Raw genomic sequence first — 11,948 nt, 5'->3', positions numbered from 1 at the left:
TAAAAAGAAGCGATATGACAAAGCAACAGACGGTTATTTCATCTTGAATAAAAGGAAGTGTCATAAAGGGACCAATACCCAGTGGGCGTCACAAAGGTCCCAAAACCTGTGTCCGTCATGTTAAACACAACTATGAGATGACCACATCGCAGGGTCTGTTATGTGCTAAATCTTAATTCCTATATAATAGGATATTCCACACTGTTGAAGAAAAAAAAGGTATAGAATGAGAACAAGAGAGGAGGGACAAAATAAAAGAAAAACTAGACGAAGGAGAAGGAAAGAAAAAAGAAAAAGAACAGGTTGAGGCATCAGGTGGGTTGCTTCTCAACACACAAACAGCACCAACAATTGAACCTGGCTAACCAGGCCTTGAGTCAGAGAGAATGGTTGTATCCATTTTTCAAAGCTTTTTTGATGTCTTTGTTCCTTAAACTGTAAATAAATGGGTTTATAAGAGGAGTCAGCACAGTGTACAACATGGCAAACATCTTTTTGATCACCTTTGATTGTCCTTCATTCGGAACCAAATACATGGCAATCAGAGTCCCATAAAATATAAATACAACTGTCAGGTGGGAGCTACAAGTGGAAAATGACTTCAGCCTTCCGGAAAAAGAGGATATCTTAGATATGGTGAAAACAATGTACACATATGAAACCACAACCATCAGAAATGGGACGACGATCACAGGAAAACATAACAAAGTGGCTTCAATTTGAATTATGGTCAGATCTGAACACGAAAGTTCCACCAAAGGATAGAAGTCACAGAGGAAATGATCTATGATATTTGGTCCACAAAACAGTAGTTGACATATTGTAAATGTTACAATTAATTCCAAAAAGCAACCCAAAAACCAGGCCGCAGTAATTAGTTTAATGCAAAGTTGTTGGTCCATAATTGAGACATAATGCAGAGGGGAACAGATGGCCAGATAGCGGTCATAGGACATCGCCGTCAGAAGAAAACATTCAGATGCTTCGGATAGGCTGAAGAAAAAATACTGAGTAATACAGCCTGAAAAAGATATCGAGGCGCGCCCATGTAGGGCAACGTCTAGCATGGTGGGTGCAATGTCTGTGGTCAGAATTATGTCAGCTACAGAAAGTTGGGTAAGAAAAAAGTACATGGGGGAGTGGAGGCTCTTACTGTTGGACACCAACGTAATGATCAAGAGGTTCCCGCCTAATGTCACACAGTATATCAGGATTAGCAAGATGAAGGGTAGTAGATTAAAATTGCTTATGTTATTGAATCCCAAAAAGAGTATTGTACTTACATTGTTCTGCATAAAATAGGAAGAAATTGCATATATTAAAGGAGTAAACTGTAGTGTGGCATGAACTGATAGGTTTATCATAAAACACTACTAAAAGAGTAATAATAAAAACAATAAGGTGAGTAGTGATTAATTTGGCGCTCCCCTGAAACCCTGTTTATTAGGGATGCTCATTCGGATTCCGCAGAAATGCAATTTCCGAAATTCCGATCGGAAATTGCATTTCTGCATCGGAATGCGGAAATCGGTAATGCAAGTGCGTTAGGTGGATTTCCCGCCGGAAATCGCGGAAATTTCCGCCGGAAATCGCAGGAATTCCGCCCGACTTTAACATCGCTTTCTCAAAAACTATAAGGTCTTTTTGAAAACTTTTTTTGCATCTTGTTCACAAGATTCAGTTTAATAAACCCTGACAATTTGGTGTTTCTAGGACTTATGGGGGCTTTGCTATTAATCGCTAAAGTCGGCGACAATGATATATAAACCGCCGCCCTACGCCTTTTAGTTTTCGCTATTTTTGCAATTGAAATAGCAGCGGCCGCGATTTCGATCGCGAAAATAGAGAAAACTAAAAGGCGTAGGGCGGCGGTTTAGGTGTCGCCAGAAAGAGGAGAAAGAGAGCTTTTAAATGATATCCATCTTTCCATAGTTACATTGTATTACACAGGGCGACTTTTTCTGCTGAATGCAGCTGCTGACTTTGAGAAAAAGTCGCCCTGTGTAATACAATGTAACTATGGAAAGATGGATATCATTTGAAAGCTCTCTTTCTCCTCTTTCTGGCGACACCTAAACCGCCACCCTATGCCTTTTAGTTTTCTCTATTTTCGCGATCGAAATCGCGGCCACTGCAATTTCGATTGCGAAAATAGCAAAAACTAAAAGGCGTAGGGCGGCGGTTTATATATCATTGGAAAGAGGAGACAGAGAGCTTTAAAATGATATGCATCTTTCCATAGTTTCTGCACTGCTCGGTGTCCCTTTAAGTAGAAAAGTGGGAACAACTTTTTTTTTTTTGTGGGTGACTTTTTTTTTTTTTTTTTTCAAAAAGACCCTATAGTTTTTGATATAATGGATTTTAAAAGTTCAAAGGAAAATAATATACATTTAAATGAGGTAAATGACAGTTAATGTATTTACCACATTTACAGGTATACTTTTTGCCTTTGAAATTTTCTTTGAACCTTTAAAATCGATTATCTCAAAAACTATAATGTCTTTAAAAAAAATGTTTCCCCTTGTTCCCACTCTTCTACTTAACATACCCTGCAAATTGGGTATTTATATTATGTAAGGGGGCTTTGCTATTAACCGCTAAATTCAGTGGCTTTTCACAGATATATTTTCCGTGACCACGGGCAGAATACGCGAAATAACGGCCGCATCCATGATTGAATTCCGTGATCGATTCCCAATCACGGATTCGGATCACAATGTCAGATAGCGAAAAAAATGCTATGTCAATTGGGGGGAGAAAAAGTGCATCTTAAAGGGACACCGAGCAGTGCAGAAACTTTGGAAAGATGCATATCATTTTAAAGCTCTCTTTCTCCTCTTTCCAATGATATATAAACCGCCGCCCTATGCCTTTTAGTTTTTGCTTTTTTTCTCGATCGAAATTGCCGCGGCCGCGATTTCGATCGCGAAAATAGAGAAAACTAAAAGGCGTAGGGTGACGATTTAGGTGTCGCCAGAAAGAGGACAAAGAGAGCTTTAAAATGATATCCATCTTTCCATAGTTACATTGTATTACACAGGGTGACTTTTTCTCAAAGTCAGCAGCTCCATTCAGCAGAAAAAGTCGCCCTGTGTAATACAATGTAACTATGGAAAGATGGATATCATTTTAAAGCTCTCTTTCTCCTCTTTCTGGCGACACCTAAACCGCGGCCGTACGCCTTTTAGTTTACTCTATTTTCGCGATCGAATTTGTGGCCGCTGCTATTTCAATCGCGAAAATAGCGAAAACTAAAAGGGTGGCGGTTTATATATCATTGGAAAGAGGAGAAAGAGAGCTTTAAAATGATATGCATCTTTCCATAGTTTCTGCACTGCTCGGTGTCCCTTTAAGGTGATCACTAATGATACAATTTGTTGAACGATCGATTACAAACGATTTTTCATATGAACAATTGTAAATGATCATTTAGGACCCCTAATGGACAAAAATCTCCTATCAAATCAGATTGATGGGAATGAACCGAAATACGGATCGATTTAATTAATCCGATTGCACTGGTTAGGACATTTTTGTCTATTTGTGGTCCCAAACGATCATTTACGCAGAATCGTTTGTAATCATTCGTTCAGCAAATTGTATCATTAGTGACCACCTTTATAGTCCAGAAAATGTGGTAAATATACTTCAAGCTACCTGCTATTCACATAGATATTTCAGTATCCCCAATAGGTATAAAGGTAGCACTAAAAAACTATTTTCAAAAGATGGAAGGGGTGATGGCCTAAGGTAGAGCGTATATTTCTCAGAACACCTGTCAAAATTTGACTGCTGTCTCTGTTTCTGCTGAAGGCATTTTACATATTTTATGTTTCTCTTGTATGTGTCACAGAGCAAGTGGGAAAGGTCCAATTGGCGACACAGTGAGCAATAATGCACTGGCATCCTAATATACTGTATGTATATGTTACGGCCAAATCCAGAAATTCGGCCAAAGTGGGAATTGGCCGGCCATTTCTAGAACTGGCCGATTTGATGTCGGCCAAAGTCCAAAATGCTGGGGCTTTCTGACGTTGGCCTGCCAGTTTGCAAAATGGCCAAAGTCAGACGGCCAAAGTCAAAAACGCAAAAATCCCAGAACATCCCGGGTCCTGTCCAGCACCATGAATGGCACTCGGAACTTCCTCTCTGCTCTGAAAGATACAACATAATAATCTTTTTAAAGAAAAGCATTTCTTAGTTACAGATGATACTAATCCTGCAATAAATCTGCAGTGTGTCTACATCCTGCTTTCTTGGGAGCAGACATATTGTTAACATCCTGTGCTTTTAAATTAGCTGCTCTGCTGTGGCAGTCAGGTGACACAGGGGAGAGATGAAATTACAGTGGTGATTATTCACTGATGGGGGGGGGGGGGTTTGAGGGCCGGGGGGATCTTTGCTGGGCACTTTGCATGGCTGGGGGTGATTTGCTGGGCACTTTGCTTGGCGGGAGGAGGCGCTTTGCATGGCTGGGGGGGGGGGGGTCTTTGCTGGGTGCTTTGCATGGCTGGAAATGCTTTGCTGTGCACTATGCATGGTGGGGGGGAGGGGCGGCTTTGCAAGGCTGGGGGTGGGATTTGTTGTGTGCCTTTTAGGCTGGGGGTGCTTTGCTGGGCTGGGGGGGCTTTTCTGGAGGTTGCCTGCCCTACTCAGACCTCCGATCAGGGCAACTAGAGAGGCGGAGAAAGGCAGAGCAGTGTGCACACTACCCGCCCAGACCCATACACTTCATATGCGAAAGTGATCAATGATGTCACTTCTGCATTGAAGTGTTGGCATCCTGCGGGTCGTGTGTGAGCTGCTCTGCCTCTCTGCCTCCCCGGTCCGGTCACCCTGATTGGAGGTCTAAGTAGCGACAGCGGGGGAGGAGAGGTGAGCGGGGCTTGCTGGCGGTGGAAGAGGAGAGCATCTGGAGGCGGTGAGCGAAACTTCGGGACTTGGCCGGCCCCGTAAATGTAAAGTCACAACGCATACCATACACAGCCAAAGTCCACAATTCATACTCTTTTGGAATATTGGCTGCATTAGCCGGCCACTTCGCATTTTGACTGGCCAGCACCCAAAGTGGCCAGACTTCGGGTTCTGGCCGTAACATACATTATATATATATATATATATATATATATATATATATATATATATATATATATATATATATATATATATTATATTTATATATATATATACATCAACATATACATATATATACAGTGGCTTGCAAAAGTATTCGGCCCCCTTGAAGTTTTCCACATTTTGTCACATTACTGCCACAAACATGAATCAATTTTATTGGAATTCCACGTGAAAGACCAATACAAAGTGGTGTACATGTGAGAAGAAGTGGAACGAAAATCATACATCATGCCAAACATTTTTTACAAATCAATACCTGCAAAGTGGGGTGTGCGTAATTATTCGGCCCCCCTAGTCAACACTTTGTAGAACCACATTTTGCTGCAATTACAGCTGCCAGTTTTTTAGGGTATGTCTCTACCAGCTTTGCACATCTAGAGACTGAAATATTTGCCCATTCTTCTTTGCAAAAGTGCTCCAGCTCAGCCAGATTAGATGGACAGCGTTTGTGAACAGCAGTTTTCAGATCTTGCCACAAATTCTCGATTGCATTTAGATCTGGACTTTGACTGGGCCATTTTAACACATGAATATGTTTTGTTTTAAACCATTTTATTGTTGCCCTGGCTTTATGTTTAGGGTCATTGTCCTGCTGGAAGGTGAACCTCCGCCCCAGTCTCAAGTCTTTTGCAGACTCCAAGAGGTTTTCTTCCAAGATTGCCCTGTATTTGGCTCCATCCATCTTCCCATCAACTCTGACCAGCTTCCCTGTCCCTGCTGAAGAGAAGCACCCCAAGAGTATGATGCTGCCACCACCATATTTGACAGTGGAGATGGTGCATTCTGAGTGATGTGCAGTGTTAGTTTTCCACCACACATAGCGTTTTGCATTTTGGCCAAAAAGTTCAATTTTGGTCTCATCTGACCAGAGCACCTTCTTCCACATGTTTGCTGTGTACCCACATGGCTTGTGGCAAACTGCAAACGGGACTTCTTATGCTTTTCTGTTAACAATGGCTTTCTTCTTGCCACTCTTCCATAAAGGACAACTTTGTGCAGTGCATGACTAATACAGTGGTGTGAAAAACTATTTGCCCCCTTCCTGATTTCTTATTCTTTTGCATGTTTGTCACACTTAAATGTTTCTGCTCATCAAAAACCGTTAACTATTAGTCAAAGATAACATAATTGAACACAAAAAGCAGTTTTAGATGATGGTTTTTATTATCTAGTGAGAAAAAAAACTCCAAATCTACATGGCCCTGTGTGAAAAAGTGATTGCCCCCCCTTGTTAAAAAATAACTTAAAGGTGGTTTATTACACCTGAGTTCAATTTCTGTAGTCACCCCCAGGCCTGATTACTGCCACACCTGTTTCAATCAAGAAATCACTTAAATAGGAGCTATCTGACACAGAGAAGTAGACCAAAACCACCTCAAGAGCTAGACATCATGCCAAGATCCAAAGAAATTCAGGAACAAATGAGAACAAAAGTACTGTAATTGAAATCTATCAGTCTGGTAAAGGCTATAAAGCCATTTCTAAAGCTTTGGGACTCCAGCAAACCACAGTGAGAGCCATTATCCACAAATGGCAAACACATGGAACAGTGATGAACCTTCCCAGGAGTGGCCGGCTGACCAAAATTACCCCAAGAGCGCAGAGAAAACTCATCCGAGAGGCCACAAAAGACCCCAGGACAACATCTAAAGAGCTACAGGCCTCACTTGCCTCAATTAAGGTCAGTGTTCACGACTCCACCATAAGAAAGATACTGGGTAAAAACGGCCTGCATGGCAGATATCCAAGGCGCAAACCACTTTTAAGCAAAAAGAACATTAAGGCTCGTCTCAATTTTGCTAAAAAAAACATCTCAATGATTGCCAAGACTTTTGGGAAAATACCTTGTGGACCGACGAGACAAAAGTTGAACTTTTTGGAAGGTGCGTGTCCCATTACATCTGGCGTAGAAGTAACACAGCATTTCAGCAGAAGAACGTCATACCAACAGTAAAATATGGTGGTGGTAGTGTGATGGTCTGGGGTTGTTTTGCTGCTTCAGGACCTGGAAGGCTTGCTGTGATAGATGGAACCATGAATTCTACTGTCTGCCAAAAAAATCCTGAAGGAGAATGTACGGCCATCTGTTCGTCAACTCAAGCTGAAGCGATCTTGGGTGCTGCAGCAGGACAATGACCCAAAACACACCAGCAAATTCACCTCTGAATGGCTGAAGAAAAACAAAATGAAGACTTTGGAGAGGCCTAGTCAAAGTCCTGACCTGAATCCTATTGAGATGTTGTGGCATGACCTTAAAAAGGCGGTTAATGCTAGAAAACCCTCAAATAAAGCTGAATTACAACAATTCTGCAAAGATGAGTGGGCCAAAATTCCTCCAGATCGTTGTAAAAGACTCGTTGCAAGTTATCACAAATGCTTGATTGCAGTTACTGCTGCTAAGGGTGGCCCAACCAGTTATTAGGTTCAGGGGGCAATTTCTTTTTCACACAGGGCCATGTAGGTTTTGAGGGTTTTTTTCTCACTAAATAATAAAAAACATCATTTAAAACTGCATTTTGTGTTCAATTATGTTATCTTTGACTAATAGTTAACGGTTTTTGACGAGCAGAAACATTTAAGTGTGACAAACATGCAAAAGAATAAGAAATCAGGAAGGGGGCAAATAGTTTTTCACACCACTGTATATATATACACTAGGGATGGGACGACGAATCCGACGAATCCACAAATCCTTCGAATATTGGGAAATATTCGAGATTCGTGAATTAGAATCCCGACACCATTTCCCGCTATCCGAATCCGCCGAATCCCGGCGCTGCATCGCCGCGCATCCGGCCCTTCCCCCACTCGCACTCGTCCTCCTCCAACTCCCCCCCCCCCGCCTCCTCCGCTCACCCCCCCCCCCCCCCACATAGTTAGTATCAACTCACTTATCCATAGCGGAGCGCAGAGTGGCAGACCTCTCGCTGACTTCCTGGTTCCCTCTAGTGACGGCTTTTACAATGACGTCATCAGTAATAGCCTGTCCAGCCACAAGAGGAAACAGGGAAGTTATGAAGAGGTCTACTGCTCTGCGCTCCACGGGAAAGGTGAGTAGATACTTATTTATGCAGGGAGGGTGAGCGGAGGAGGCACAGGGGGCGGAGGAGGCCGTGGGGGGGTTGGGGGTGAGCGGAGATGGCACGGGGATGGAGGAGGCCGTGGGGGGGTTGGGGGTGAGCGGAGGAGGCGAGGGGGATGGAGGAGGCCGTGGGGGTTGGGGGGGGGGGGGGTGGGTTGGGGTGGCTACCTACATGAAGGCCACTATACCTACCTACCTAACTACCTAAAGGCCCCTATACCTACCTACCTAAAGGCCCCTATACCTATCTACCTACATACATACCTACCTATACTTAAGGCCCTATACCCTGCTACCTATACTGAAGGTCCCTTTACCTACCTACAGGCCCCTATACCTACCTACCTACCTAAAGGCCCCTATACCTACCTACCTACATCCATACCTACCAATACTTAAGGCCCCTATACCCTGCTACCTACCTAAAGGCCCCTATAACTACCTACCTACCTACCTAAAGGCCCCTATACCTACCTACCTACCTAAAGGCCCCTATACCTACCTACATACCTACCTATACTTAAGGCCCTATACCCTGCTACCTATACTGAAGTTCCCTTTACATGTCTACCTACCTAAAGGCCCCTATACCTACCTACCTACCTAAAGGCCCCTATACCTACCTACATACCTACCTATACTTAAGGCCCTATTCCCTGCTACTTATACTGAAGGTCCCTTTACCTACCTACCTACCTACACTGAAGGCACATATACCCTGCTACCTATACTGAAGGCCCCTATACCTAGTTACCTACCAATACTGAAAGCACATGTACCATGCTACCTATACTGAAGGCCCCTATACCTTGCTACCTATACTGAAGGCACATGTACCTTGCTACCGATACTGAAGGCAGAAGTACCTTGCTACCGATACTGAAGGCCTCTATACCCTGCTACCTACCTATACTGAAGGCACATGTACCTTGCTACCGATACTGAAGGCACATGTACCTTGCTACCGATACTGAAGGCCCCTATACCCTGTCACCTATACTGAAGGCCCTTATACCCTGCTACCTATACTGAAGGCCCATATACCTTGCTACCTATACTGAAAGCTACCAATATTGAAGGCACCCACACCTAGCTAGCTATACTGAAGGCACCTTTACCTCGCTACCTATGCCTGGGTACCTATACTGCGGGCAACTATACCACGGATTGCACAATTCTTATGTGCAGGATTCGTTAGATTCGGAATATGAAAGGTTCTAGATAATCGAGAACCTTTTTAGATTCAGATCCGGATTCGGATTCGAAGAAATTGTGTATTCGTCCCATCCCTAATATATACACATATATATACACACACAAATATACATATATACATATACACATATACATATATATATATATATATATATATATATATTTATACATACACACATACATAAACGCATGCACGCACGCACGCACACACACTCACACACATATATATTTACATACATACATACATACACACACAGTACAGACCAAAAGTTTGGACACACCTTCTCATTCAAAGAGTTTTCTTTATTTTCATGACTATGAACGTTGTAGATTGATACTGACGGCATCCAAACTATGAATTAATAAACACATGTGGAAGTATAGTACATAACCAAAAAGTGTGAAACAACTGAAAATATGTCATATTCTAGGTTCTTCAAAGTAGCTACCTTTTTGCTTTGATTACTGCTTTGCACACTCTTGGCATTCTCTTGATGAGCTTCAAGAGGTAGTCACCTTAAATGGTCTTCCAACAGTCTTGAAGGAGTTCCCAGAGATGCTTAGCACTTGTTGGCCCTTTTGCCTTCACTCTGTGGTCCAGCTCACCCCAAACCATCTCGATTGGGTTCAGGTCTGGTCAGTGGCGGACACAGCCAGCAGTGGGCCCCTGTGCAAAATTGCAATTGTGGGCCCCCTACGACCTGCGTCGCGTGAAGTGTGCCACGGCAAAAAATGTGCATGGCTACAAATAGGTGTGGACAGAACCTGCGGCGCATAGCGCCGCGGCAAAACAATGGGCGTGGCAATGACCGGATGAGGGCGGAGCTAACTGTAACTTAAAGCGAACCCGGGGTGAGGGTTTATTTCCTTTTAAACAATACTAGTTGCCTGGCGGCCCTGCTGATCTATTTGGCTGCAGTAATAAACTGAATTACACCAGCAACAAGCATGCAGCTAATCTTCTCAGTTCTGACAATATTGTCAGAAACCTCTGACCTGCTGCATGCTTGTTCAGGGTCTATGGTTGAAAGAATAAGAGGCAGAGGACCAGCACGGCAGCCAGGCAACTGGTATTGCTTAAAAGGAGAGAAATATGGCAGCCTCAAGATTATTCTCACCTCAGGTTCCCTTGAAAAGTGCAACGCAAAGACAGTGGGCCCAAGTTTTGGTGACCCTTTCCCCAGAAAATTCACATAATTGTGCAGGTTTTCTCAAGAAAATACACATCATATCGGCAGATATGCCCAGAAAATACGTGCAATCATGTCGGCAGATATGCCCAGAAAATACGTGCAATCATGTCGGCAGATATGCCCAGAAAATACGTGCAATCATGTCGGCAGATATGCCCAGAAAATACGTGCAATCATGTCGGCAGATATGCCCAGAAAATACGTGCAATCAAGTCGGCAGATATGGACAGAAAATACGTGCAATCAAGTCGGCAGATATGCCCAGAAAATACGTGTAATCATGTCGGCAGATATGCCCAGAAAATACATGCAATCATGTCGGCAGATTTGCGCAGAAAATACATGCAATCATGTGGCGGACCTGCCCAGAACATACACCTGCTAATATAAATAAAAAAACAAAAACATTTACTCACCTGCAGCAGCAGACCTCCTGTCCCAGCCTCCATCCGGCGCGCAGCTCCCATGGGTGGTTGGATGGATAGGTAGCCTGGTGGGTGGGTGAGTGGGTGGGTGGGTAGGTAGCCTGGTGGGTAGGTAGCCTGGTGGGTGGGTGGGTGGGTAGGTAGCCTGGTGGGTAGGTAGCCTGGTGGGTGGGTTGGTAACTACCCCGGTAGGTAGGTAGGTAGCCCGGTGGGTGGGTGGGTAGGTAGGTAGGTAGCCTGGTTGGTGGGGGGCTAGGTAGGTAGGTAGGCAGCCTGGTGGGTGGGTAGCCGGGTGGGTGGGTAGGTAGCCTGGTGGGTGGGTGGGTTGGTAACTAGCCCGGTAGGTAGCCGGGTGGGTGGTTAGGTAGGTAGCCGGGTAGGTAGGTAGCCGAGTGGGTGGTTAGGTAGGAAGCCTGGTGGGTGGGTAGGTAGCCGGGTGGGTAGGTAGGAAGCCTGGTGGGTGGGTAGGTAGCCGGGTGGGTAGGTGGTTAGGTAGCCGGGTGGGTAGGTAGGTAGGAAGCCTGGTGGGTGGTTAGGTAGTCGGGTGGGTAGGTAGGTAGGAAGCCTGGTGGGTGGGTAGGTAGGAAGCCTGGTGGGTGGGTAGGTAGCCGGGTGGGTAGGTAGGAAGCCTGGTGGGTGGGTAGGTAGCCGGGTGGGTAGGTGGTTAGGTAGCCGGGTGGGTAGGTAGGTAGGAAGCCTGGTGGGTGGTTAGGTAGTTGGGTGGGTAGGTAGGTAGGTAGGAAGCCTGGTGGGTGGGTAGGTAGCCGGGTGGGTAGGTGGTTAGGTAGCCGGGTGGGTAGGCAGGTAGCCGGGTGGGTAGGCAGGTAGGCAGGTAGCCGGGTGGGTGGGTGACTAGCTATCCGGGTGGGGGGCCCGACTCCTATCCTCCCTCCCTCA

General features: G+C 44.7%; 2 protein-coding genes across 2 annotated transcripts in view; both read right to left on the bottom strand.

The window, feature by feature from the left end:
- Positions 1-377: 377 nt before the first annotated feature.
- Positions 378-1,295, bottom strand: LOC137561912 (olfactory receptor 11L1-like). The gene has a single exon (XM_068273258.1). The coding sequence runs from the start codon at positions 1,293-1,295 to the stop codon at positions 378-380; it is 918 nt and encodes a 305-aa protein (XP_068129359.1).
- Positions 1,296-4,078: 2,783 nt separating this feature from the next.
- Positions 4,079-11,948, bottom strand: part of LOC137561911 (olfactory receptor 1468-like) — a 118,390-nt gene continuing 110,520 nt past the window's right edge. Inside the window, exons 5-6 of the mRNA XM_068273257.1 lie at positions 8,028-8,119; positions 4,079-4,154 (exon numbers count right to left, since the gene is read on the bottom strand). Coding sequence (XP_068129358.1) covers positions 4,079-4,154; positions 8,028-8,119 — 168 coding nt within the window. The remainder of the gene's footprint in view (positions 4,155-8,027; positions 8,120-11,948) is intronic.

This window comes from Hyperolius riggenbachi, chromosome 3, assembly GCF_040937935.1.
Source record: "Hyperolius riggenbachi isolate aHypRig1 chromosome 3, aHypRig1.pri, whole genome shotgun sequence".
In the NCBI taxonomy this organism is placed as follows: domain Eukaryota; kingdom Metazoa; phylum Chordata; class Amphibia; order Anura; family Hyperoliidae; genus Hyperolius; species Hyperolius riggenbachi.
Note: the sequence above shows the minus strand (reverse complement) of the source record. Positions and strands in the feature narration are given on the sequence as shown.